The 23647-nt window shown below is 49.0% G+C and overlaps 2 protein-coding genes across 2 annotated transcripts; both read left to right on the top strand.

The window, feature by feature from the left end:
- The first annotated feature begins 14725 nt into the window (after nt 1–14725).
- On the top strand, nt 14726–15911 carry LOC135806280 (uncharacterized protein K02A2.6-like). The gene is made up of 2 exons (XM_065320444.1): nt 14726–15361; nt 15414–15911. Exons 1-2 carry the CDS (start codon nt 14726–14728, stop codon nt 15909–15911), a joined length of 1134 nt encoding a protein of 377 aa, XP_065176516.1.
- Nucleotides 15912–16002: 91 nt separating this feature from the next.
- Nucleotides 16003–17916, top strand: LOC135806268 (uncharacterized protein K02A2.6-like). The gene has a single exon (XM_065320433.1). The coding sequence runs from the start codon at nt 16003–16005 to the stop codon at nt 17914–17916; it is 1914 nt and encodes a 637-aa protein (XP_065176505.1).
- The last annotated feature ends 5731 nt before the right edge of the window (nt 17917–23647 follow it).

The raw sequence follows: 23647 nt of genomic DNA, 5'->3' as shown, positions 1-23647 counted from the left end.
CCGGTGTGGGGAGCAAACCCTTTCTTACAAATTATCGCCGAAGTCGCAACCACTACTTCGTATTATTATTATTATTATTCGCTGGCTACAAGCGAGGGTCCCTGGTTCGAGTCCTGGTGGTGACAGTCAATTTTTTCTTCAGACTTTTCCCGTTTGTCTCTTTCCCTCAAAAGCAGTTAATATTTTATGACTTGGGGCTCCCCGCGTGCTAGTTTGTACGTGAAGTGTGTGGGTACAGTGAGGGCTGCGTCCCACCCGCCTGTGTGGATTCACAGGAAGTGTGAGTTACGAAGTCTGAAGGAAACGTTGAATGGTCTCTGCTTGGATGACGACTACACCATAGCTCAGTGGTTAGAGCATCGCTGGCTACAAGCGAGGGTCCCTGGTTCGAGTCCTGGTGGTGACAGTCAATTTTTTCTTCAGACTTTTCCCGTTTGTCTCTTTCCCTCAAAAGCAGGTAATATTTTATGACTTGGGGCTCCCCGCGTGCTAGTTTGTACGTGAAGTGTGTGGGTACAGTGAGGGCTGCGTCCCACCCGCCTGTGTGGATTCACAGGAAGTGTGAGTTACGAAGTCTGAAGGAAACGTTGAATGGTCTCTGCTTGGATGACGACTACACCATAGCTCAGTGGTTAGAGCATCGCTGGCTACAAGCGAGGGTCCCTGGTTCGAGTCCTGGTGGTGACAGTCAATTTTTTCTTCAGACTTTTCCCGTTTGTCTCTTTCCCTCAAAAGCAGTTAATATTATTATTATTATTATGAAATGACCCAAAGGCAATGTGCCTATCGAGGGGTTCATTTGATTGAAAGAACAGTAGATGTAGATGTATGTACAAAGACAAGTAGGGATTGATGAGGAGAGAAATGGGGAAAATCAACTGCAAGGTGGCGGAATTCCGTTGATTGCATAAGCATGGTCAGCTGTACATTTCCTGAGGGCAGCTTTGAACTTATAGAGCGAGGCTTCCGATGCTAGACTGGGGGGTAAACAGTTCCATAGAATAGCAGTTCGGAACATGAAGAGAGACTTAGACCATGATTTAAATTTGGGAAGAATTATTTTATTTAGTCGTCGCTCACTATTCGTAATCTTGAAATCGGAATCAGCAAGGTAATCACGATGATGGAAAACATATCTTTGAAAAGTAGTGAGACTGATGATTTGACGACGATAGGCTAGTGACTCTAGGGAGCATTTAGAATTTAAGACAGATTTGGAAGACGTGTAATCGAATACAATTTTTTCTTTTTCAGTAGAGCTCTAGCGAACCTTGCCTGAAATAATTGATCAAGAGTGGTCATGGGTTTCTTATTAGATCCAAACGACCACACCGTACAGCTATATTCGATCGCAGGTCTTACGAACCCTTTGTACAGTATGATCATTGCGGAAGGCGTAAGTTGCTGGGACATTATTGACAGTAGGTGCACTCGATATCTGAACTTCGAAGTTATTGAGGCGACATGTTTGCGGAAATCTAGGTTGTCGGTCAAGGTGATGCCAAGATGTTGCAGTTCAGAAACCACCGTTAAGCGGTAAGTTCGAATTAAGCCATATTCGAATTATCAGGATTCGACCTGTACAATGTAACTAGGAGGTTGTGTGATAGTGACAGTCAGGGATACTACACAAACACCATTGGAATGTATCTGACCAGACAGACTGAACAGACAGACTGAACAATACGTAAAATAATTCGTCATAGCAGGAATGTCTCAATATAAACACCATCGGCTTGCGAATCACTGGACAGTCGTTTTAAATGTTCTTAACGTTTAAAAAATATAAGAGCTGAAAATTCTAAAAGCACAATGTTGTATTTGTTACAGATCAGATACGCACAGCTGCTTCAGTGAACCGCATGCGCGCACAGTACATGGCACCCTGGATAACATCTTTTTAACAATATTTTTATTTTTTTATATTCCACAATGGCGGGACGCCAATAAGGAAGATTGATAAGTGTGCTAGAACAGATACTAGCCAAAAACAGGCAGATGGAAATTACCCGGGGAGGCAATTAGCATACTTTTCAAGTTATTTTCTCTTTGAGTCGGATAGCCAATACTTTTTGCGATCCAGGCGAGTACAAGCCCATGTCATTTAACCTTAGCTATATACACGACTTATAAGCCCCCATAGGGATGGCTTTCCTCAGCACCAGGTATTTCTCTGGCCAGTTGTTCAGCGTGGCGTTGATTGCGGACGTGTGTATGCTGTGCTAGGCCACTGGAAGCAACTCCAACCTGGCCAACACCACCAGGTGGGGACTGCACTTGAAGTAGTTAGTCATAGTAGTCATCCTGGTCAATGTCATGATTGCTGTTCAGGTCAACCTCATTCACTCCAACTTCATAATAATTATTATGCCTCAGGAAAGTGGTGTGTATCGTAGCTTTAACAGGGCACCGGGTGTATTTTCAGCACATCCAGCGCCATCTTCTCCAACATTACCATCATACGACTCGATCCATATGGGCAGATTGCCTGCTTTGAGGGCCGGCCCCTGTAAGTCGTTTTTCCTTCTGACCCCGATTGCAGAACCACACTCGGACCTTCTCCAGATTGCGTATGTGAGCAATTCGGCCGAGATCTTCCGGCGATGGTTTTGGCTGCGCTCGAAGCTCTCCTTCAAACATTTTCTTTTGTCTTGATCCAGGTCGAGACGACGCTTTCTTTTGCGAAGAGCTGGTATCATCAGCATGCTATTTGATGTTGTACGGATATCCACTGGAGTCATGCGGGCTGAATGCCCATAAGCCGTCAGCACACCTTGTCCAGAGCCACAATAGCTGGCTGGGTGAGGATTGCTAGAACTGGGCTGTGCATGATGGGATTGAGGGTTCTGCGGTTGACGATGGGCCTTTGCGCAGTCTGTGCTGTATCCTGAAGCTGCCATATGCATGCCTTCCATTACAACCGGTTGATGTGTTGCTGCTGCTACGGGAGAGTTTTGAACTGGGTGTGGGCACTGCTGGTGTTGCTGCCAGTGGTGTTGATGCTGCTTTTCCTTCTGCTGGTGTTCCTTCTGTTGCTGGTGCTTCTGCTGGTGGCGATGGAGCTGACCATGATGGGACTCGGGGTCATGGGCAGCCTGGACTGGCATGGCGTACACACGTGTAGCAGCCGACACGGGGATGAAATTCTTGGGCTGAACCTGAAACGCAATGCTGCCAGTAGGCTGCAGATCTTGTGGAGCAACAGCAGTGGCGACAACACTGGACTGTGCCATGTCCATGTCACTTCTATTGGCGGCAGGATTGTTACTTTCAGCATTGACTCGGCCACTGGCGGCTGGTGAACTAATGGCAGCGGTTCCAGGAGAACAAATTGACAATGCCTCGTGGTCGCTCAGCGACATCCACTTCTCGCTGTAAGGAAGCAACTTCATCGCATTCTCGTTAGCTCAGCGTCAGATTTTCGAAACGAGAAAATTAATAGTGCTCTGAGCAAAGTCTGGCATGCCCATTTGACCGATAGTCTGACGAACTTGCACTTGTGTTAGACGCAGTGATATACGCCTGTCCTTGAACTTTGCAGCAAACTCACGCAGCTCTCTCTCATCTTCCAGTGGAACCTGCAGCAACACATATGACCACAATAAAGAGTCTTTTTCCAACACAGGAGCCGGTTCGGACTGAGAAATCGGTCTCTGAGACTGGACCCCCTTAGCAATTTCATTCGCATTTTTCACCAACCCTATAACTGGAAAAGAAGAATTTGTTACATACCTGGAACATGGATACTGAACCAAAATAAATGTAAAATATGTATTACACAAGAGAGAGATTAGAAGCTTTGTTACAACTCTGAGTTTCACGTATTACTACGATCATCAGGCAACGTAGTAGGCAACGTAGTAATACGTGAAACTCAGAGTTGTAACAAAGCTTCCAATCTCTCTCTCTTGTGTACAAGGCTCTGCCCTACATGGGCATTGAGCACTCTTCGGACAGTGAAGCACACCACTTGACTATGTAAAAATGTATTAGTGAATATGGGTACGGATTATGAGTAACTCTCCACCACTGTTATCATTATTATTATTATTATTATCAATAATATCAGCTGACGGTACATACTAGTAGTGGCAAAGCGACATAACACCAGTATACAGAATAGTACAATTCTACTTATAACCTACAGTCCAGAACCACGTAGTCGACAACTAAACAACATGGGTAAACATGGGTAAACCGTTTCCGCATGCACAGACAATTTGCAAAAGGTTCGAACGTTCAGGAAAAAGACATTACTTGCATGACACATTGGCAGGGCGGACAAGGCAAATTTCAATATTCTGCAGCCGTTGTGTTGCCGGTGTTGGGGTGGCAGTTCCGTTATTGAGGCCGTGCACGTCGTCGAGCTCGGCTAGCCGCCGCCAACTAGTCAGCGCAACCTCGGCCACGCGCTCGCATCAGCTGCATGCCCGCGTTGACGGAGCTCCGGGTGACTAACCAGCCGAACAGCTGCCAGTCGCGACTCAACACTGGCCGTCCATGTGCTCTCATCCCTCGCTCCATTCCCCCTTCACTCCATTTGATGAAAACGGTTCACTCTCCCGAAGGAGAGCGGGGAGAAACGTACGTTACTTCTCCAAACAAACAAAGCACTGTCACAAGATGCAGTAATAAGCAGTCTGAAGTGCGATAAAACCTAGCTCATATTCTACGGAGCGCTATGTAAGGAGCGATGGGAAGCGACGGGACGGCCTGACGGTGTCTAATGAGAACACCAGGCTGCAGGACTGGAAAAGCAACCGTACACTACTACCGTACGGATCGGGAAGCGACGGGAAGAGTTGAGTCTGTTCTACGTTTCATACCGTATGTGGAGACGCAAGCGTACGAAACGGCTGCATTTCGAGTGTAAACAAGGGACAACAACGGACGCCTACTACTCCCGGTTTGCACTTGGAAATGTTTAGCATTTCAAACACTACGCTTCCCATGCAGAAAGGCCGATTCATACTTCATGTCGCGTCGCGAAAAAGTTGATCTGAGCTCAACTATTTCGCGTACGGGAAACCCTTTCGCGTACGGGAAATCCGTCGCGAAAAAGTTGGTCTGAGCGTATGGGAAAGTCATCGCGCGACAATCTCGCAATCGGCTTTCCCATACGCAACATGAAGTAGCAGTAGTACATGTACAGTGAAACCTGTCAAGGCGACCACTCGGATAAGGCGACCACCTGTCCTACAAGACCACTGGAACCGGAATCAAGGGATGCTCTTTCCAGTCAAATGATCCTGGATAAGGAGACCACCTGGTAACAAAGACCACATTTCGAAGGTCCCTCGAGCGGTCGTCTTAGACAGGTTTCACTGTAGTATTTATTTAGCGTGGAACAACTCAACAGTGTTGACACACAAATTCAACGAGCACCGATGAGGCAAAAAGGAAAAAAGAAAAGTTAAAAGATGAGGCTATAGACAATGTGAAGACCCAGTAAAGGAAAAGAAAGATAATGAAGAACATACATGGAGTGTGACTTGCAACAAGGAAAAAGAAGTCACTAAGGATATACAACGATCACTCAAGGATATATAACGTTCACTACACATTGGTAACGCGGCCAAACAGGAAGTTAAGAAAGCGGTTGACCTGCATTGGGTTCTTCAAAAAGTTGTTGAATTTCTGCATGAAATGCTGAGTGTGTGAAGAACTGCGGAGTTCAGAGGGTAGTGCATTAAAGAACACTGCAGCACGGTTAGAAAATGAATTGACACCATCAGAAGTACGAAATCTGTTCACTGCAATGGATGCGGTGGTTTGGCTCCTCGTACAACGGGCAGCACGAGGCGTAGGGAAGAGGGAGGAGAGCGAAGGTAGAGTGTGAGAGACAAAATTGCGATGCAGAAATCTAGCAAAGGACATAAGCACATAGTGGATAAAAAGGAAACAGCGATAACCTGCATAATAATGTACTAGGGTCATCAAGGTGGTCAGCCCCACATGCTGCGCGAACAGCACGCCGAAACAGTGATTGTAATCTGTTCCTATCCTGAGCAGACAACTTCGTAAGGAAAGAAGGGGAGCATGAAGTATGAATCGGCCTTTGTTAACATGAGGCGTATCAACCCGGGTTCACGGCTGTCAATGTCATGTCGATCAAGAAGCGGCAACTAAAAAGATGGCGTCGGTTCGAGATGGCATGGTAACCACGCACGTGCCATGGTCCGTGACTTGCTCATGTATGCACGCAAATGCAAGTCACAAACTCACAAAGATCGTCTTTGCACTTGGAGAAAATATCTTCGACTCTTGTTGGAGGTTAGCGATGTTTGCCTAATCTTTACTTGATTGCGATGCCGGTATATCCTCTCAATAATTAGAACAAAGAGAGCTGATGATCGCTTCATTGCTGAGTAGAAGTAACAATCAACTCTCCTCAGGTCCTCAGTACAGTGCCAAAGGCACACGACTGCAATTCCACAACGCCCATTTCACGATGATGGAAACAATAATCGTGTACACACTTGGACCATTCGGTCGTCCCTATTCTAGCCACTAGTCCGCCCAGCAATCAGATACTGACCATTACGATAAGGACAACTGCGTGAACGAGGGCTCGGCGAGCTCGGCGAGCTCGCCGAGCAAATACAATTCAAGACGTGACTCCAGTCAAGAATAAGGGTCTTACTGGAGAACTTCACAAATACAGGTCAAGGCACCCCACAAAACTGATAGATGGCACGAACGAAAGACAAATAGGCTAGACAAAGTGTCCCAAGTGACTGAAAACAGCAGATCTACCAAATAAGACAGCTACAGGTGCCTAAACAACAATTCCAATCCAGTGGAGAGTAGTATCAGGCAGAATGAAAGCCTTGGAATGCAATTATTGGTTTGAGAGAAAAGACACAAACGGGAAAAGTCTGAAGAAAAAATTGACTGTCACCACCAGGACTCGAACCAGGCACCCTCGCTTGAAGCCAGCGATGCTCTAACCACTGAGCTATGGTGTAGTCGTCATCCCAGCAGAGACCGTTCAACAGCATTCCCCAATCCAGCGATCTGACTCAAGTCACCTATTTGAAGTCGGTGGTGATGCCAGATCTGACATACGCAAGTTGTTTCGTGTTCTGCCTAACTGCCCAGCAAGCAAGCAACGGATAGCCCTTTCCCAAAGGTGCTCGCCCTTTTTTCGCCCCTTTTGACCCTTTTTGGAAAAGCCCGTTTCTTTCGCCCTATATTGCGTTTTTTGTTGAATATCGCCCTTTTTGAGCTTTTTTAGCTGAATAAGTGCTAAAATCTGTTTGCTCATGCATGCGATCACAGTTTCCGAGTGCTCGATCGGCCTTGGCACGCCGCTTTTCTGGGGGGCAACAAGTTGGTGAAGCTTGTACCCTACACAATGCTGTAAAAAGTGGGTTTTTTGAACTTTACTTCCTGTTTTGCCTTTCGTGGACCCACAAATGGAAGAGTCCGTATTCCTTTCTCAGCTTTGGTTCATATCTAAACATGTATCATGGCTATGCTTCACTGAAAAAAGAGCACTTTTTCAACATATATTTTGAGGGACGCGAAAAGCACTAAGTGCGAATTATAAGAACACCTTTGGGAAAGGGCTAGCAACGGATCTCCAGACCCCGGAGAACAAAGCGGTTTGCGCAGTTTTTTGTGCTCGGCCATATGACTCTGCTCAAATAATTTGAGGTGGCTTGTTCGTCTCACACCTAGAAAATATGCTGCGTGGAGGCGATTTATTCCCAACAAATCGAAGACTACAATGAAGAATTTTCAGACACAACGTCTGTCCCATGGCTTAGTCTAATGTTGTAAGAGTACCCGAAATAGGATGGATTGTTTGTGATCGTGTGGAACAAATTTGACAAGACCAGTATAGCAGTAAAGCGTGAATGGGTACATCAGATTCTAGAAGCAATGACACTGAGTTTATAGTAGGCTACCTGATGCACAGATTTGTCTTTAAGGTCTGTGAAAGAAGGAAATTTCCAAATACTATACTAGAAACCAATTTTGCATTGAACGGCGATGCTCATTACTATGCGTCTTTGTCTCACACTTCGTGATCTCGGCAGCAATGCCCGCAACAGAAAACAACAACAACATCTGCTCAGCCATTTAGTCTAGTACTGCTCTTCCTAGATTTGACCTTTATTCCCGTACGAACTTAGAAGAAGCGACTTTGGCGGTAATAGTCATGAAGTTGATTGTTCCAACTAGGAACACACGCTTCTAAGTTCTTGCCGAACTTGAAACTTGACTGACTCACGACTGCCATCCGGAGCACACGAGGAGCACGTCGCACCTTCCTCTCCTGCAAACCTGCAAGAAAGCACCACTCCCTGCTCAATACACAGTGTTTCGGGGAATTCGCCCCTCATCAGTTGAGCTCGAGTAGGCTGAGGAAGATTGTGCCTGAAAAGCGTCTCTGTACGGTTGTATCCCTGGTGATGGTTTGGCCTGGAGAGCAGTTTATAAGCGGTGCTTTGCAGGCACAATCTTCCTCAGCCTACTCAAGCTCAACTGATGAGGGGTGAATTCCCCGAAACACTGTGTATTGAGCAGGGAGTGGTGCTTTCTTGCAGGTTTGCCGAGTGGAAGGTGCGCCGTGCTCCTGGTGTGCTCCGGATGGCAGTCGTGAGTCAGTCAAGTGTCAAGTTCGGCAAGAAGCGTGTGTTCCTAGTTGGAACAATCAACTTCATCTTTATTCCTGTAGCAATGCGAAGCTAATGGGGTCGTTCTCGGCACTTGTGCCAGTGGTTGTGAGGCTTACCCACTCACCCCCACCGTTAGGCGCTGCATCTGCCGCTAGGGTTTATCGGGTATTAGCGGCCGTCGTGAGTTCCCTTCGGGAACGGACACGATAATTTACTTTTTACTTTAATGCAAAAGACGTTACTTCAGTAACGTTTGGCGCTAGCCAGGATCCACACAGCTTTAATCCCGTGTTTGTTTGTGCCATCGGCATGCCTGGCGCTATACCGTACCTGTCCCGTACCGTACCATCAAAGACATCAATACGGTATTGTATACGGTATATGATGTCGTATAGCATGTCGTACAACAGTACGAATAAATTGTGGGAGAAACCAGCAACTAGGGGTGCGTTCTTAAATTCTCCAGCTTCTAGAAGAAGAAGAAAAGAGAAGTCGAAGAAACTGGGATTCTTCAAGAACGGGTCTCGAAGAATTCGGAGATATTTTGCAGATGTCAAGCAAAATGGAGCGCCAAAGGGACCGTGATCTTGAGTGCCACGAAAATAGTATGCGCTGTGCGTATGCGAAAAGGGAAATGCGTACACTCATGATCAACACGTGGCTTTTAGCCTAGTTCGCATGCGCTGATCCGAAACCGCGGGAATCTCCGAGTTTCAACCACCTCTGAAGCTTGGAGAGCTTCGAGAGCTTTGGAGAGCCTCCTAAAATTCGGAGAGGATATAAGAACAGCTCTCGAACTTTTCGGAGAGTCTCCAACTTTTCCGAGAGGATTTAAGAACGCACCCTAAGCCTCGACCAAAATATACTTGCGCATATTTCCGCATATTTTGTGAGACAGTTCATATAATATATGAACTGTATAATATATGAACTGTCCCCCTTTGTCGCTCTGTTCCCTTTGTCCCTCAATATGCCATATTACAGTAAGTATCGTTTATAAAGTGACCGGATATAATGATATACCGGTTATAGTGATAGAACACGTCAAAATCAAAATCAAATCAGAAAAAATACAGCTAAAATATCACTATATACACTATTATCGGCTATACCGATATATCGCTTATTGTGATGGACTTCAGGAAGCAAACCATATCAAATGTACAGGAAAATATCGCATAATATAATGATCAAGAGTGATGATCACACATGTCCGTTTCTGGCTGTGCTACCCCTCGCAATGTGCTCCCTTTGTATGCTCTTGTCCGTTTCTGTATGCACATGTCCTTTTCTGGCTGCGCTACCCCTCGCTCCCTTTGTATGGTCTTGTCCTTTTCTGTATCTTTCTGCATGCTCTTGTCCGTTTCTGGCTGTGTTACCTCTCACGATGATGTTGCCAACTCACGTACAGCCACTCATGTCTATTTCTGTATTATTATTATTATTATTGACTGGATTTGAGGGAAAGAGACAATCGGGAAAAGTCTGAAGAAAAAATTGACTGTCACCACCAGGACTCGAACCAGGGACCCTCGCTTGTAGCCAGCGATGCTCTAACCGCTGAGCTATGGTGTAGTCGTCATCCAAGCAGAGACCGTTCAACGTTTTCTTCAGACTCCGTAACTCACACTTCCTGTGAATCCACACAGGCGGGTGGGACGCAGCCCTCACTGTAACCCACACACTTCACGTACAAACTAGCACGCGGGGAGCCCCAAGTCATAAAATATTGACTGGTTTTGAGGGAAAGAGACAAACGGGAAAAGTCTGAAGAAAAACTACAGCTGTATCTTCTTCTTGGTTCTGTTTGTCCGCTTATGATTATATTTTCTTTTCTCTTATTATCAGTGGGACCATTGTCATTAGGTTTAGGCCTGTTTTGGAACTCCACTTTAAATAAAGCCAAACAACAACAACAACAACAACAAAATTGACTGTCACCACCAGGACTCGAACCAGGGACCCTCGCTTGTAGCCAGCGATGCTCTAACCGCTGAGCTATGGTGTAGTCGTCATCCAAGCAGAGACCGTTCAACGTTTTCTTCAGACTCCGTAACTCACACTTCCTGTGAATCCACACAGGCGGGTGGGACGCAGCCCTCACTGTAACCCACACACTTCACGTACAAACTAGCACGCGGGGAGCCCCAAGTCATAAAATATTAACTGGTTTTGAGGGAAAGAGACAAACGGGAAAAGTCTGAAGAAAAAATTGACTGTCACCACCAGGACTCGAACCAGGGACCCTCGCTTGTAGCCAGCGATGCTCTAACCGCTGAGCTATGGTGTAGTCGTCATCCAAGCAGAGACCGTTCAACGTTTTCTTCAGACTCCGTAACTCACACTTCCTGTGAATCCACACAGGCGGGTGGGACGCAGCCCTCACTGTAACCCACACACTTCACGTACAAACTAGCACGCGGGGATTATTATTATTATTATTATTTTGTTTTACATCGGAAGCTCAACAGTGCAGCTGCACAAATATGAAGAGGCCGATGGGACCAAAAATAAATTAAAAAAAACCCAAAAAAACAACAAACAAAAACAATGTATACTTCAGTGTAAATGTTCATACATCAGTGTAAATGTTCAAATGTTTAGAAAAAAGGGGGATAAGTGGTGAACATAAAGAGAAAAGAAGAAAAACATATTATGGCATATTGAGCGACAAAGGGAATATTGGAATGAAGCCAGCATGTAATTCAAATATTCTGAAGCAAATGAGGACAAAACATTCATATTATGGACAAAATGCGTTCAGAAATGCCTTTATGGATGAATTTGGAATGGTTGAGGCGTTTGCTACATTCCTCAATGGACGAACACTATCTCATGGAGTCAGGAACACGTGGTTGATTTTATAGACATGCATGCACAAATGATTGATAGATGAGAAGGTTGGAATTTATGGCAGATAATAAAAGTTTAACGAGGACAAAGTAAGTATATCAATGGCAGAAAGAGCTTTTCGGAAGGGACCAGGGACACGTATCACTCTAAAATCAGAGGGGAGAGCGTTCCAGAGAATGCTTCCCCAAAACATCATGCTCGATCGGATCGTACCGCAGGCCCACGGAGAAAGGGAACTTGAAGCAAGTTCGACACTTGTCCCCTTGTGGTGCGCTGATCCTCCGGGACAGTCTCTGGGGCCGTTCGGGTGAATAACTGTTGAAGAAGGGGCTACAGGAGGAGCTTCTTGACATTGGTTTTCAAAATGGCTGACCTGGGACAGTAGCATGATGTCATCTACCCCCACCCCATCCCGCCTTGATCCCGGCCGCAACCCCCCCTCAGCCAAATCCTGGACACGCCACTGCTAACGTTAAAATTGTTCATGAACACAAACACCTTGGTGTTATATTCGACAGCCATATGTCCTGGTCCCCACAGGTCCAGTCAGTATGCAAGCGAGCTAGCTCCTCCCTTGGCATGTTGCAACCTCACTGCCACCATTTAAATGACCATTGCCGAAAATTGTTCTTTACGTCGTATATTCTACCTATATTTGATTACTGTGACACAGCGTGGTGCGGTCTGTCTCAGGCCCTTGTTCAAACCCTGAAATACACCAGCGTCTGCTTTTAAAAATCCTGTTTCGCAAAGATCAAACATTCTCCTCCCAACGTCTCTACAGTTTAGCTTCAGTATCTCCCCTCTTAGAGCGACACCAGCAACATCTTTGCATCCTTGTACACATTATTATTATTATTATTATTATTATTATTATTATTTGAAACTCGGATGTTGAGCCATAAATAAATGTAAAATAGAAAAGGACATATGGATACGAGTTTAGAGTAACTCTCCATCACTGTAACATGATACTATATACAGTCAGAAAGTGCAATAACTAGGCACAAAACTGACAGAGTACTGAGACATTCGACGTCCTGACACCTAACTTTAACACATCTCCGTAGCGCTAACCGACAGCCTTCCAACTTGGAAGGTTCAAGGTTATGGAAAAGACCAAAGAGGGGAAGGCAAGCGCAACGAAAACGAGCAAAAGCCACAGTCCCAACGGAACAAAGAATGTCGATTGTTATTGGACGATGACGAGACCAGTACGATATTTGACAAAGCGGTCTAACTACAGTTCGAAGCAGCAAAGCAGCACACCACCCAACTTGGGTGGGTCATAAATATCAAAGATAAGTAAAGAAAGGGAAGCTTTGCGCTGTCGGTTAGCGCTACGGAGATGTGTTAAAGTTAGGTGTCAGGACGTCGAATGTCTCAGTACTCTGTCAGTTTTGTGCCTAGTTATTGCACTTTCTGACTGTATATAGTATCATGTTACAGTGATGGAGAGTTACTCTAAACTCGTATCCATATGTCCTTTTCTATTTTACAATTATTATTATTATTATTATATATATTTGAGGATTTCCCAAAGACGTAGTCTAAATAATTGAAGGGAGTTCCATTATAATGGGAGGCTGTAGGGTTGAGATAGCAGACAGTGGAGGGCTAATGATTCGTAATGAACAGCCTAGCAAGAGAAATACAATTATGCTGAATGTTCCAGAATGGTCCTTTACTCAATGATACCTATAGCCTCGGGGTATGCCTTGAAATACGAAATGTACCGAAACAGAAACACAAAAATTAATAAGAATAAGCGCAACGCTCAAAGAAGGAGGACAGAGGCATGTCAGTGAGGAGTGGCATTGTGTTTGGTGTCAGAGAAGTGCGTGCAAATGTGACTGTGAAACAGGGACTGCGAGGCTGTAGCTCTCAGTTCTGCGGGCAAGGCAAGACAGTAGCGGTGCGGAAGAGAAATGACCTCCCGGCGTGTTTCCCAACCCGTGGCAGAGTGAATGCGAGTTGGCGGCGGCGACTACGCGTGAGCAGTATCCCGCTGCTTCAAAAAGTTCTGGTTGGGTGGTGACCAAATGGAAGAATTCCATAAGGCAGGCGATCTTCCTGCGCCAGGATAGACTTGGCCACCCCATGGCCCAGCTGTTTAGACAATGATTGTGGTGTTTGTAACCACAGACATTGTGAATCACCTGAGGGCCAGACTATTATTGTTGGTAATGCTAGACCTTATGGAAGTGTCGAATGACCGCACTTGGCATTTATCCATTCATGCATGCTAGTTATCTCGTGTGTTTGGACTACCTCCATTATCTTCTTTTTTATATTGCTCTACTCTGTAATATTCAACCAGTTGCGTACTGGACAAGTGAACTACGGTTGTGCTTTGTTTTGGGTGTTGTGAGTCACGGACTAAAACACTACAGTGGCGACGAAGATTTTGTTTTTTCTAGTGTGCTCCGAGCATTACTAGTATTAGCTCCGGCTATGGCGACTCATGGACACATTGAGTTGTTTGATGTCACTGGCGGAACCTGGTCGACGTACGAACTACGCTTGACGCAGTATTTGGCAGCCAACGGCATCGATGATAATGACCTGAAGCGAGCAACGATGCTCACGGTCATCGGAGGTCCAGCATTTGAGCTGCTGCAAGATTTGCTGGCCCCGAACGCCCCAACTGACAAGACGTTTGCGGAACTTTGCGCGGCTCTCAAAGGACATCTCGCACCGAAACCACTTGTCATTGGAGAACGATACCGATTCTACCAGAGGGACCAACGTCCAGGAGAATCGATCGCCGCCTACGTGGCTGAACTTCGCCGTTTGGCAAGGACCTGCGAGTTCAATGCCCATCTTGCAGAAGCTCTGCGAGATCGCTTCGTATGCGGACTGAGGAGTGCAGGTACGCGGAGGAAACTCCTGGCCACGGACGCACTGACTTTCGACAACGCCGTCAAGGACGCGCTGGCTGATGAGCTGGCCACCAGGGACGCTCTGGAAGTCTCCGCGACGGATACGAAGAACGCTAGCGGTGGTGTCCACAAACTTCGCACCCCATCGAGAAAGCCTGTGCAGCTGTGCCTGGTGCACGATCTACGTGTTTTCGCTGTGGTGGCGTTGGACACAAGGCGCCTGACTGCCGCTACAAGGACGAAGTTTGCAATGCGTGTGGTAAGAAAGGCCACTTGCAGCGGGTCTGCCGAAGCAAGCCAGCTGAGCAGCCAGGAGCGCGACCAACTCCGCGACCCAGATCATTCAAGCGCAAAGGCTCAGCGATGACAGGTCACAACTATTTGTTTGCGAGCGACGAGGACGACCAGTCCAGCATTCGCTATGTGCGTGTCTCCAAGATCCAGTCGAGCGGAAAGCCACCAGCACCACTCACGATAACCGCACAGATCGCGGGACAGGAGTTATCTATGGAAGTAGACACGGGCGCTGGTGTCTCTGTTTTACCAGCCGCAACATACGTGCACTTGTTCTCCAAACACCCGCTTCGCCCAGCAAAACTGGTGCTGCAAGCCTACAACGGTGAATCGCTTCGATCGCAAGGCGTGCTGCGCTTGCCTGTCACCATCAACGGTCAGCAAGCGGAGGCTGAGCTGTACGTGGTCGACTGCGAGGGCCCAGCATTGCTAGGACGCACATGGCTCCAGCAATTTCGCCTCAACTGGACAGAGTTGGCGGCTATCAGGAATGTGAAATCCTCACTCCAGGAGTTACAACGTGAATTTGCAGCGGTATTCAATGATGAACAAGGATTGTTCAAGGGGGCGAAAGCCAAGCTCACGCTGAAGTCTGATGCGACTCCAAAGTTTGTCAAGGCACGATCGGTGCCAATGGCGCTGAAACCCAAGGTTGAAGCAGAGATACGTCGCATGGAGGCTGCCGGGAATCCTCACTCCGGTGGAGTGGAGCGAATGGGCAACACCTGTGGTACCTGTTCTGAAACCAAACGGCCAGGTCAGGCTATGTCGAGACTTCAAGGTGACGGTGAACCCCCAGCTCCACATCGACCAACACCCGTTGCCGCTCATCGAGGAGATCTTTGCCTCACTCTCCGGAGGGCAAGAGTTTACAAAACTCGATCTGAAGGCAGCGTACACGCAGATGGAGGTGGACGACGAGTCGAAGCCCCTGCTTACGCTCAACACCCATCTGGGTCTGTTTCGACTCAACCGTCTCCCATACGGGATTGCGTCTGCTCCAGCGCTATGGCAACGAGCCATGGATTCTCTGCTACGAGACCTGCCAGGCGTTAAGTGCATGATTGATGACATCATCGTCACTGGCCGCACACCGGAGGAACACCTCAACACGCTGATGAAGGTGCTCCAACGTCTCGCTGATGCGGGCCTCAAACTCAACCTGGCCAAATGCCCACTTCTTTCAGCCGAAAGTGGAATATTGCGGCCACGCCATCAGCGCACAAGGCCTGCACACGATGCCGAGCAAGGTTGATGCAATTTGTGATGCTCCACCACCGGAGAACGTGCCGCAAGTACACAGTTTTCTGGGGCTCATCACCTACTATCAACGCTTCATTCCGAAGATGTCAACTATCCTGAGTCCACTAACAGCGCTGCTGCAAAAAGGAGCGGCGTTCGAATGGACAGATGAGTGCCGACAAGCCTTCCAAGAGGTCAAGCAGGTGCTGTCATCCCAACAGGTGCTCACACACTATGACCCGACACTGCCCGTTCGTCTCGCAAGTGATGCGTCACCATACGGGGTTGGAGCGGTCTTGTCACACATCCTGCCATCTGGAGAAGAGCGACCGATCGCATATGCCTCTCGAAAGCTCTCGAATGCGGAACAGGCATACTCGCAGATCGACCGTGAAGCGCTCGCAATAGTGTGGAGTGTGAAACGCTTCCACAACTACCTGTACGGCCGGCATTTTGAGCTGCCCATGGACCACCAGCCGTTGGTATCAATCTTCCACCCGAGGAAAGGCCTGCCTGCTATGACCGTAGCACGTCTTCAACGCTATGCGATGTTCCTGGCCGGACATGACTACACGATCATGTACCGCCAAACAGACAAGCATTGCAACGCCGACGGATTGTCACGCCTGCCGGTAGGAAATCCTCCAGTTCCAGATACGGCAGAGGAAGCGGTCAACATGTTCTACATGGACCAATGCGAACCACTCCCAGTAACGGCGGAGCAGATCAAGGAGGCAACAGCCAGCGACCCGCTATTGCGTGAGGTCCACCGCTATGTGCAACAAGGTTGGCCGAAGTCGTGCCCAAGAGCAGAGCTACAGCAGTACTTCCAACGCCGCAACGAGCTCAGCGTTAGCAACGAGTGCTTGCTATGGGGCAATCGCGTCATCATTCCGCCGGACCACCGGAAAGCTGTACTGACAGAGCTTCATGAAGGCCATCCAGGAATGGTACGAATGAAGGCATTGGCGAGAAGCATCCTCTGGTGGCCGGGCTTGGACGGCGACATAGCAGACGCAGTCAAAGCATGCCTCGGATGCCAAAGTGTCCAGAGCGAACCTGCTGCAGCACCAGTGCACCGATGGAGCATGCCAGACCGCGCGTGGCAGCGCGTCCACGTAGATTACCTTGGTCCATTGCGGCAAACGATGTGGCTCGTCATTGTCGATGCCTATTCAGAATGGCCCGAAGTCATTCCGATGCCTTCCACAACGTCTTTGGCTACCATCGCGAGTCTGAGGACAGTATTCGCCAGATATGGTTGCCCAGACCTTATCGTCAGCGACAATGGTCCACAATTTGCGTCTGCAGAGTTTGCCGAGTTCCTCGCCTCGAACGGCATCGCTCACAGACGCTCAGCGCCGTATCATCCAGCGACGAACGGCCAAGCTGAAAGGTTCGTCCAGACCTTTAAACGGGCAATCCAGGCAGTACCACAGTCAACGCCTGCACATATTGCTGCTGACCGGTTCTTGATGAGCTACCGCCGAGGAGTCCATCCGGCTACAAACGCAACGCCTGCGAAGCTGTTCCTAGGCCGTCAGCTACGATCACGTCTGGATTTTTTGCGACCGTCGACGGCACAACAGAACGCCAAGACGCCCACCGAAGAGCCTGCTGGCAAGGCACGATCCTTCGAGGTTGGAGGCGCCGTTCTAGCACGGGATTACCGGAACGTCAACCATCCCGGATGGATCCCAGCGACCATACTCGAGAAGCTTGGGTCTCGTACGTACATGATTGTCACCAGCCAAGGCGCACAGTGGAAGCGACACCTGGATCAGCTACGTGCGGGACACCCGTCCTTCATAGTGGATGAGCCGACACAATCTGGGGCTGCACCATGTCTCCCTCCAGTGCAGCACCCGACCGCAGCAGAAGCACCCGAGCCTGAGCCGGCTGTAGTGCCACAACAGCACGAGGCTGACGCTACCAACGACACAACTGACGCCTCACCGACTCCGACTCTACGCCGATCGCTGCGGACACGCAAGCAAGTGTCTCGCTTGGGCCTGTAGAAAGTAGAAACAGTCCCGGTCATGTTGATCATGTCAGAACTACACATCACTGTATGCTCATGTTTCTCTGTCTCAATCTTCATCTTGACGTTTACGATCTTTACTCTAGTCCCAGAAGTATGTTCCATTTTAGAAGGGAGGACTGTGGTGTTTGTAACCACAGACATTGTGAATCACCTGAGGGCCAGACTATTGTTGGTAATGCTAGACCTTATGGAAGTGTCGAATGACCGCACTTGGCATTTATCCATTCATGCATGCTAGTTATCTCGTGTGTTTGGACTACCTCCATTATCTTCTTTTTTATATTGCTCTACTCTGTAATATTCAACCAGTTGCGTACTGGACAAGTGAACTACGGATGTGCTTTGTTTTGGGTGTTGTGAGTCACGGACTAAAACACTACAATGATGACTTGGGCTCGTCTGATGGGCAAGGGCATCTCTCAAGCCGCATGACTGTGCGAGCTACTCTGGCTTGCAGCCGTTCAAGGGTGAGCCGCTGTGCAGCAGAGAGGGAGGACTCCCATACTGGGGCGGTGTATTCTGCTGTGGGGCGGACATATATACGTAAGGTACAGCTTCCTGACGATGTCTCCTGTTAAACGGTCAGCCATATGGCACAGAAGAACGCAGCGCTGTCTAAACTTGCTTATTGTCTGTTAAATATGCTCCTGGAAGCTAAGTGTTTCACTCAACAACACTCACAGGTGACGGTGACTGGTTGACGGCTGGATACCGCGGATGGTCTCTGCAGCTCCTTCCTCAGCGAATGAGATAACAACGGTTTTCGATGGGTTGAAGGTTCCGCCTACTCGGTCGGCCCAGGCAAATGTGTCCTGCAGGGCAGTCTCCATTGGGCTGGTACCTTTGGTTCGTGCTTGGCCGACGGCGGTGTCATCCGCGAACAGGTAAACATCAGCGTGCTGGTTGCGTTTCGAGGCACTGGGTAGGCTGTTGATATGTACCAGGAAAAGCAATGGCCCGAGGCCGGTGGGAACCCTGAGGTACTCCAGACTTGACGGGACGTGGGGAGCACAGATGGTGTTGGACGCGGACGCTGAATGTACGCGTATCGAGGTAGTTCTTTTAAACCAACTCGTAGCCGGAGCATCGCAGATAGTCCCGAGTTGCTGGAGAAGCACGTCATGCGGCACTTTATCGAAGGCCTTCGCAAAATCGAGAAATGCAGCATCGTAAGGGATGCGTTTATCCATGGTCGAGGCGATCTTAGTAGTGAGCTGTATCAGCTGGTCAACTGTGGAGCGATCACGGACAAAGCCGAACTGTTCCGGGACAATGATGTTGTTGACCTCGAGATAGTGACCGAATTTGGTGGCGACAATCTTGTCTAGTGCTTTCGCAATAGCTGGGAGTAGGGTTATAGGGCGGTAGTTGGAGGGATCACACGGGTTACCTTTATTTTTAAATATGGGGATTACTGTTCCCAGCTTCCAGGCACTAGGAAACTCACCTAAGGTGAGGCTAGCGTTAAACAGGTTGGTAACAGAGGACGTTATACATGGTGCGATCTCTCGGAGGATCCTGTTCGAGATGTTCCCGCCTGTTGCCTTATGCTGCGGGAGCCTTCGGAGCACCCGGTACACTGAGGATTCGGCCAAGACTGGCAGAGAGAATAATTCATTCGGACAGTCGTCGGCTGGTGCTGGTATTGGACCTGTACCGTGAGCAGGAGTGCACTGGCGCTCAAATACCTTCGCGAGCATTTCTGCTTTCTCTGGTTCGCTCTGTGCCGTGTAGCCCTCACACGTTAGGTCAGGAACTTTATCTTTCTTACAGGAGATGTTGGAAAGTGTCTTGGCTTTCTTCCACCAAAGGTGGGCATCTTGCTCATCGTGAATATTCTCACTGAGGCGCTTGAAGTACAGGGTCTTGGCATTTCTTAACTGGTTCTGATAATGCATTCCTCTGGGCCTTGTAGGTTAACCAGTATGCTACTATTTGGTGGCGCTTGGCGGCACGGAAAAGGCGCTGCTTCTGGCGATGAAGGTGATGCAGATGCGGGGTGAACCAAGGCTTGGTTTGCTGTCTTCGAGATGAAACTCGTCTGTACGCTAAGCAGCTGGCAATGGCTTGTGTGATGCATGACTCCCATGCCCACCACGCACTCTCGATGGTGGAAGCACCGAGCATACACTCCCGGAGTGGAAGAGATGAAAGTTTCTGTCGTAGAGATTGAAAGTCAGTGTTCGCGTAGTCTGGTACAAAGCGGGGCGGCGGGTGCTTTGGGGTGTGCTTTCCTGAGAGATATTTAAAGATTATGGGACAGTGGTCTGATAGCGGATCTAGGACTTCAAGGTCGGAGATACGATGCTCTGCGTCTGTGATAACCAGGTCGAGAAGTGATGACTGGCTACCCGTAGCTGAGTATCGCGTTGCGGTGTTTCGGACAATTTGCTGTAGTGCAAGGTCGTCTAACAATCCTGCTAGCTGTTTGCCCTCTGCCGTATCAACATCTGTTGCGTTCCACTGTCGGAGTTTGGCATTGAAATCACCGAGAATGACTGTCGTGCCTGAGGCTGACAGTGCGTTGGCAATGGTGGACTGGAAGGACACAAAAAAGTCGTGTTTTTCTGCTGATGATCGGTGAGGGAGCCTGTAAAACATGTGGAATGTATTCTTTCGACTGTTCTGCGATTCTATAAATTCCACGCAAATGTGCTCCAGTTTGCATTCAAGGTCGGTCCGCCGTTGGAAATGGCACATAAGCGATTGTCGAATATAAACAGCAAGTCCTCCGCCTATCGCGGAGTGTCGGGCACCGTCTCTATCTTTACGCATGAGGCTGTATCCGGGAATTGAGATGGCTGCATCCGGCAGTGATTGGTAGAACCACGTCTCACAGAGGAATAGGAGGTCAAGGGACGAAGTGTGTAGTAGCGACTCAATGGCTGGGATCTTATGAGTGGCGCTTTGGCAGTTGAGTTGGCCTATCCTAAGGTGGAATGAATGTGTTATGGGCGTGTAGGGTGGATGGCTAGATGTCACATCAGCAAGAAGGGCAGGGAGGGGTTCTGCATCGTGAGTAGGACATATACTGGTAGGCCTGGTTAGATTTGACTGAGAGGGGAAAAAGCTGGGTGCTAGGGGATTGAGAGACGCCATTTGTAAGAGGGTCGGCAGAATCAGCACAGTAGTAGAATACAAATTGATATGCGCAAAAATGTTCCTGACCACTATTACTAGGATGCTTACTTGCTCAAGTGCCGTTGATGCCTTGCTCCTACTCGTACGTGTCGTCGATGACTTGCGGCTACTAGTTTGGCAACATCGGCCATCTCTTTCGCGCTGGCCTGCTTTGCCCATTGCTGTTGTATGTCGACATTGAATGCTGGCTGCTGCTCGGGGGTCAGCTGGGTGGGGGTCAGGACATGGGGTGCGAAGGTGTGCTTTCCCGATGCTAGGGTAAAACCTTCTTCATCTGGAGAGGAGTGGGCGGCTTTACCTCGGGATGGTGGTGGCAGCGATGGAGCAACAGGTGTAGAGGCCTGCTGCTGTTGCTGCAGCCCTTGTGGAGGATTGGCTGAGTCCACAGATGATTGTTGTTCATCTTGCACGGACCGGCTTTCCTGGGGCAGAGACTCATCGCCTGTCGCTTGTTCCGCGCTGTTGGGGTCAGGGTGCCTGTGATGCCGCTCATCAACAGCGGAGGCATATGTACGGTTTCCAGAGACCATGATGACCTTGGTGCGGGGACAGTCCCGTGCCACATGGTCCTTGGCCATGGTTGGTTGGTTTTTATTTCACTTCGCACATTCAAACGGGATGACGACCCAATAAAATGACGGCGAAGGCTTAGCCTAGAAGTGGCTATGGAAGAACATAGTAAAAGCTATGGAAGCACATAGTAAGAGAATAGGATACTAATAACTGCGGGTAAACGGGGGGAGAGAGAGAATACGATGTATCTGTGATACTACGTGCGGGTTACTGAACTGCACGGGGAGGGAGAGCAGAGCGATCAGCAGCAACTCCAACTACTCCCTACAGGTGTATGGTACACATGCATGCTTAAACTCAGGTAGCCGGGTAATTGTGCGGACCTCACCAGGGAGAGCGTTCCACAGCAGAGCACCAGCAACAGAAAATCTCCGCTGACCGCGGCGGCTACGGTTTGCCTGGCTTAGTAGGCCATTTGACTGCTGATGGCGGGTAGGGGTGCCTTGTGCTGGGGTCAGAAGCTGGGCGAGCACAGGGCTGGTGCGGGCGTGGATGCACCGCCAGATGGTGATCAATATTTTCTGCCTGTAGAGCTCGCTGACACGGTACAGGGAGTGAGCAGTGAGCAGCGGCTGCATGGCTGTCCGGGGCGGGTTGCCATCTATACAGCGGATGGCTCTGTTTTGCGTGGTTTGCAGTCGTTTCAGTTGACCCTCTCGCATTGCGGCTGAGAAACAGCAGGAGCCATAAAGCAGGTCGGGCATTATGACCGCCTTCACATACACCTGACGAGAGCGTCTTGATAGGCTTCGGCGTGCCCGCCACAAGGCGCCAATTTTCTTGGCAACCTTGGTGACCACATAGTTTACATGGGTGTCCCAATCTAGGCGATTGTCAAGGTGAACGCCGAGGTAGCGCGCAGAAGACGCTGAGGGGAGGAGACAGTCGCCGCTTTTGACTGTTACTTCCTGTACATGCTGCTGGGGAGAGATATTCAGAACCTGGCTCTTGGTGGCGTTCAAGATGAGGCCTCGGGACTTCAGCCAACCGGCCAGAGCAGTTGCCGCTGTGGTGAGGGTTCTGGACGCTTCCGCCGCTGAGGCCTGGGAGTCGTACAGGGCTATGTCATCTGCAAATTGTACACTTGGCACAGGCCAGGAAACCAAAGGAACATCGCGCGTGTATATACTGAAGAGGACAGGGCCGAGAACAGAGCCTTGGGGCACTCCGCAGGTGCAAGCCAGAGCAGGGCTGGTTGAAGGCGAGATGAGGATCTGCTGCTTGCGGCCGGACAAGTAGTCGACGAACCAACTAAGGGCTTTTCCAGAAATTCCAACCGCAAGGAGGTCTTGAATTAACTTGTCGTGGTGCACTTTATCAAAAGCCTTCGACATGTCTAATAGGCACAGCCCTGTGGTCTTGCCACTGTCTCTCGCCTTCTGCAGATTATCAGTCAGCACACAGAGGGCGTCTTCCGTGGAACATTTCTTGCGGAAGGCAAATTGTGTTTCGGGTAATGCCTGGGTCAAGTCCAAATGACGAACTAACTGGTGTTGCACTACCCTCTCCAGCAACTTGGACACTATTGGGAGAAGGGATACAGGTCTATAGTTGGTGGGGACTGATGGGTCACCGGCCTTGTACAGTGGCACGACAGACGCCAATTTAAATGCGGATGGAATCGTTCCAGTCCTCAGCGAGGTGCAGAACAGCACAGCAAGAGAATATGAAAGCAAGTCAGCACACTGCTGTAGCAGAGAGCCCGGTATGCCGTCACTACCTGTGGCTTTCCGCGCATCCAACTTCTCAAGGAGACGTCGGACGTCAGCAGGAGTCACAGGATCAAGTTCGGTTAAGGAGACGGGTCCAGCGGGACCGTGCGGGGTACAGAGTTGTTCAGGACGGTTGGGATCGGTGACAATGGAGTGGAACGTGTCGGCCACCTCGCTGATGCTACAACTAGGATCTTGGCGGCGACGTGAACGCCCAGTGACTGCATTTAGAATGGCCCAAGACTTCCTAGGGTTGGCCACATTTTCTTCGCACTGACG

This window comes from Sycon ciliatum, chromosome 1 (genome assembly GCF_964019385.1).
Source record: "Sycon ciliatum chromosome 1, ocSycCili1.1, whole genome shotgun sequence".
In the NCBI taxonomy this organism is placed as follows: Eukaryota; Metazoa; Porifera; class Calcarea; order Leucosolenida; family Sycettidae; genus Sycon; species Sycon ciliatum.
The sequence above is the reverse complement of the archived record's forward strand: the minus strand, read 5'-3'. Positions and strand labels throughout refer to the sequence as shown.

Excerpts from the sequence above, each read along its gene's own strand:
- LOC135806268 (XM_065320433.1), top strand. The coding sequence starts at position 16,003 with ATGTCAACTATCCTGAGTCCACTAACAGCGCTGCTGCAAAAAGGAGCG.
- LOC135806280 (XM_065320444.1), top strand. The coding sequence starts at position 14,726 with ATGACAGGTCACAACTATTTGTTTGCGAGCGACGAGGACGACCAGTCC. Across the intron at positions 15,362-15,413 it reads GGAATCCTCACTCCGGTGGA|GTCAGGCTATGTCGAGACTT; the intron begins GTGGAGCGAATG and ends CCAAACGGCCAG.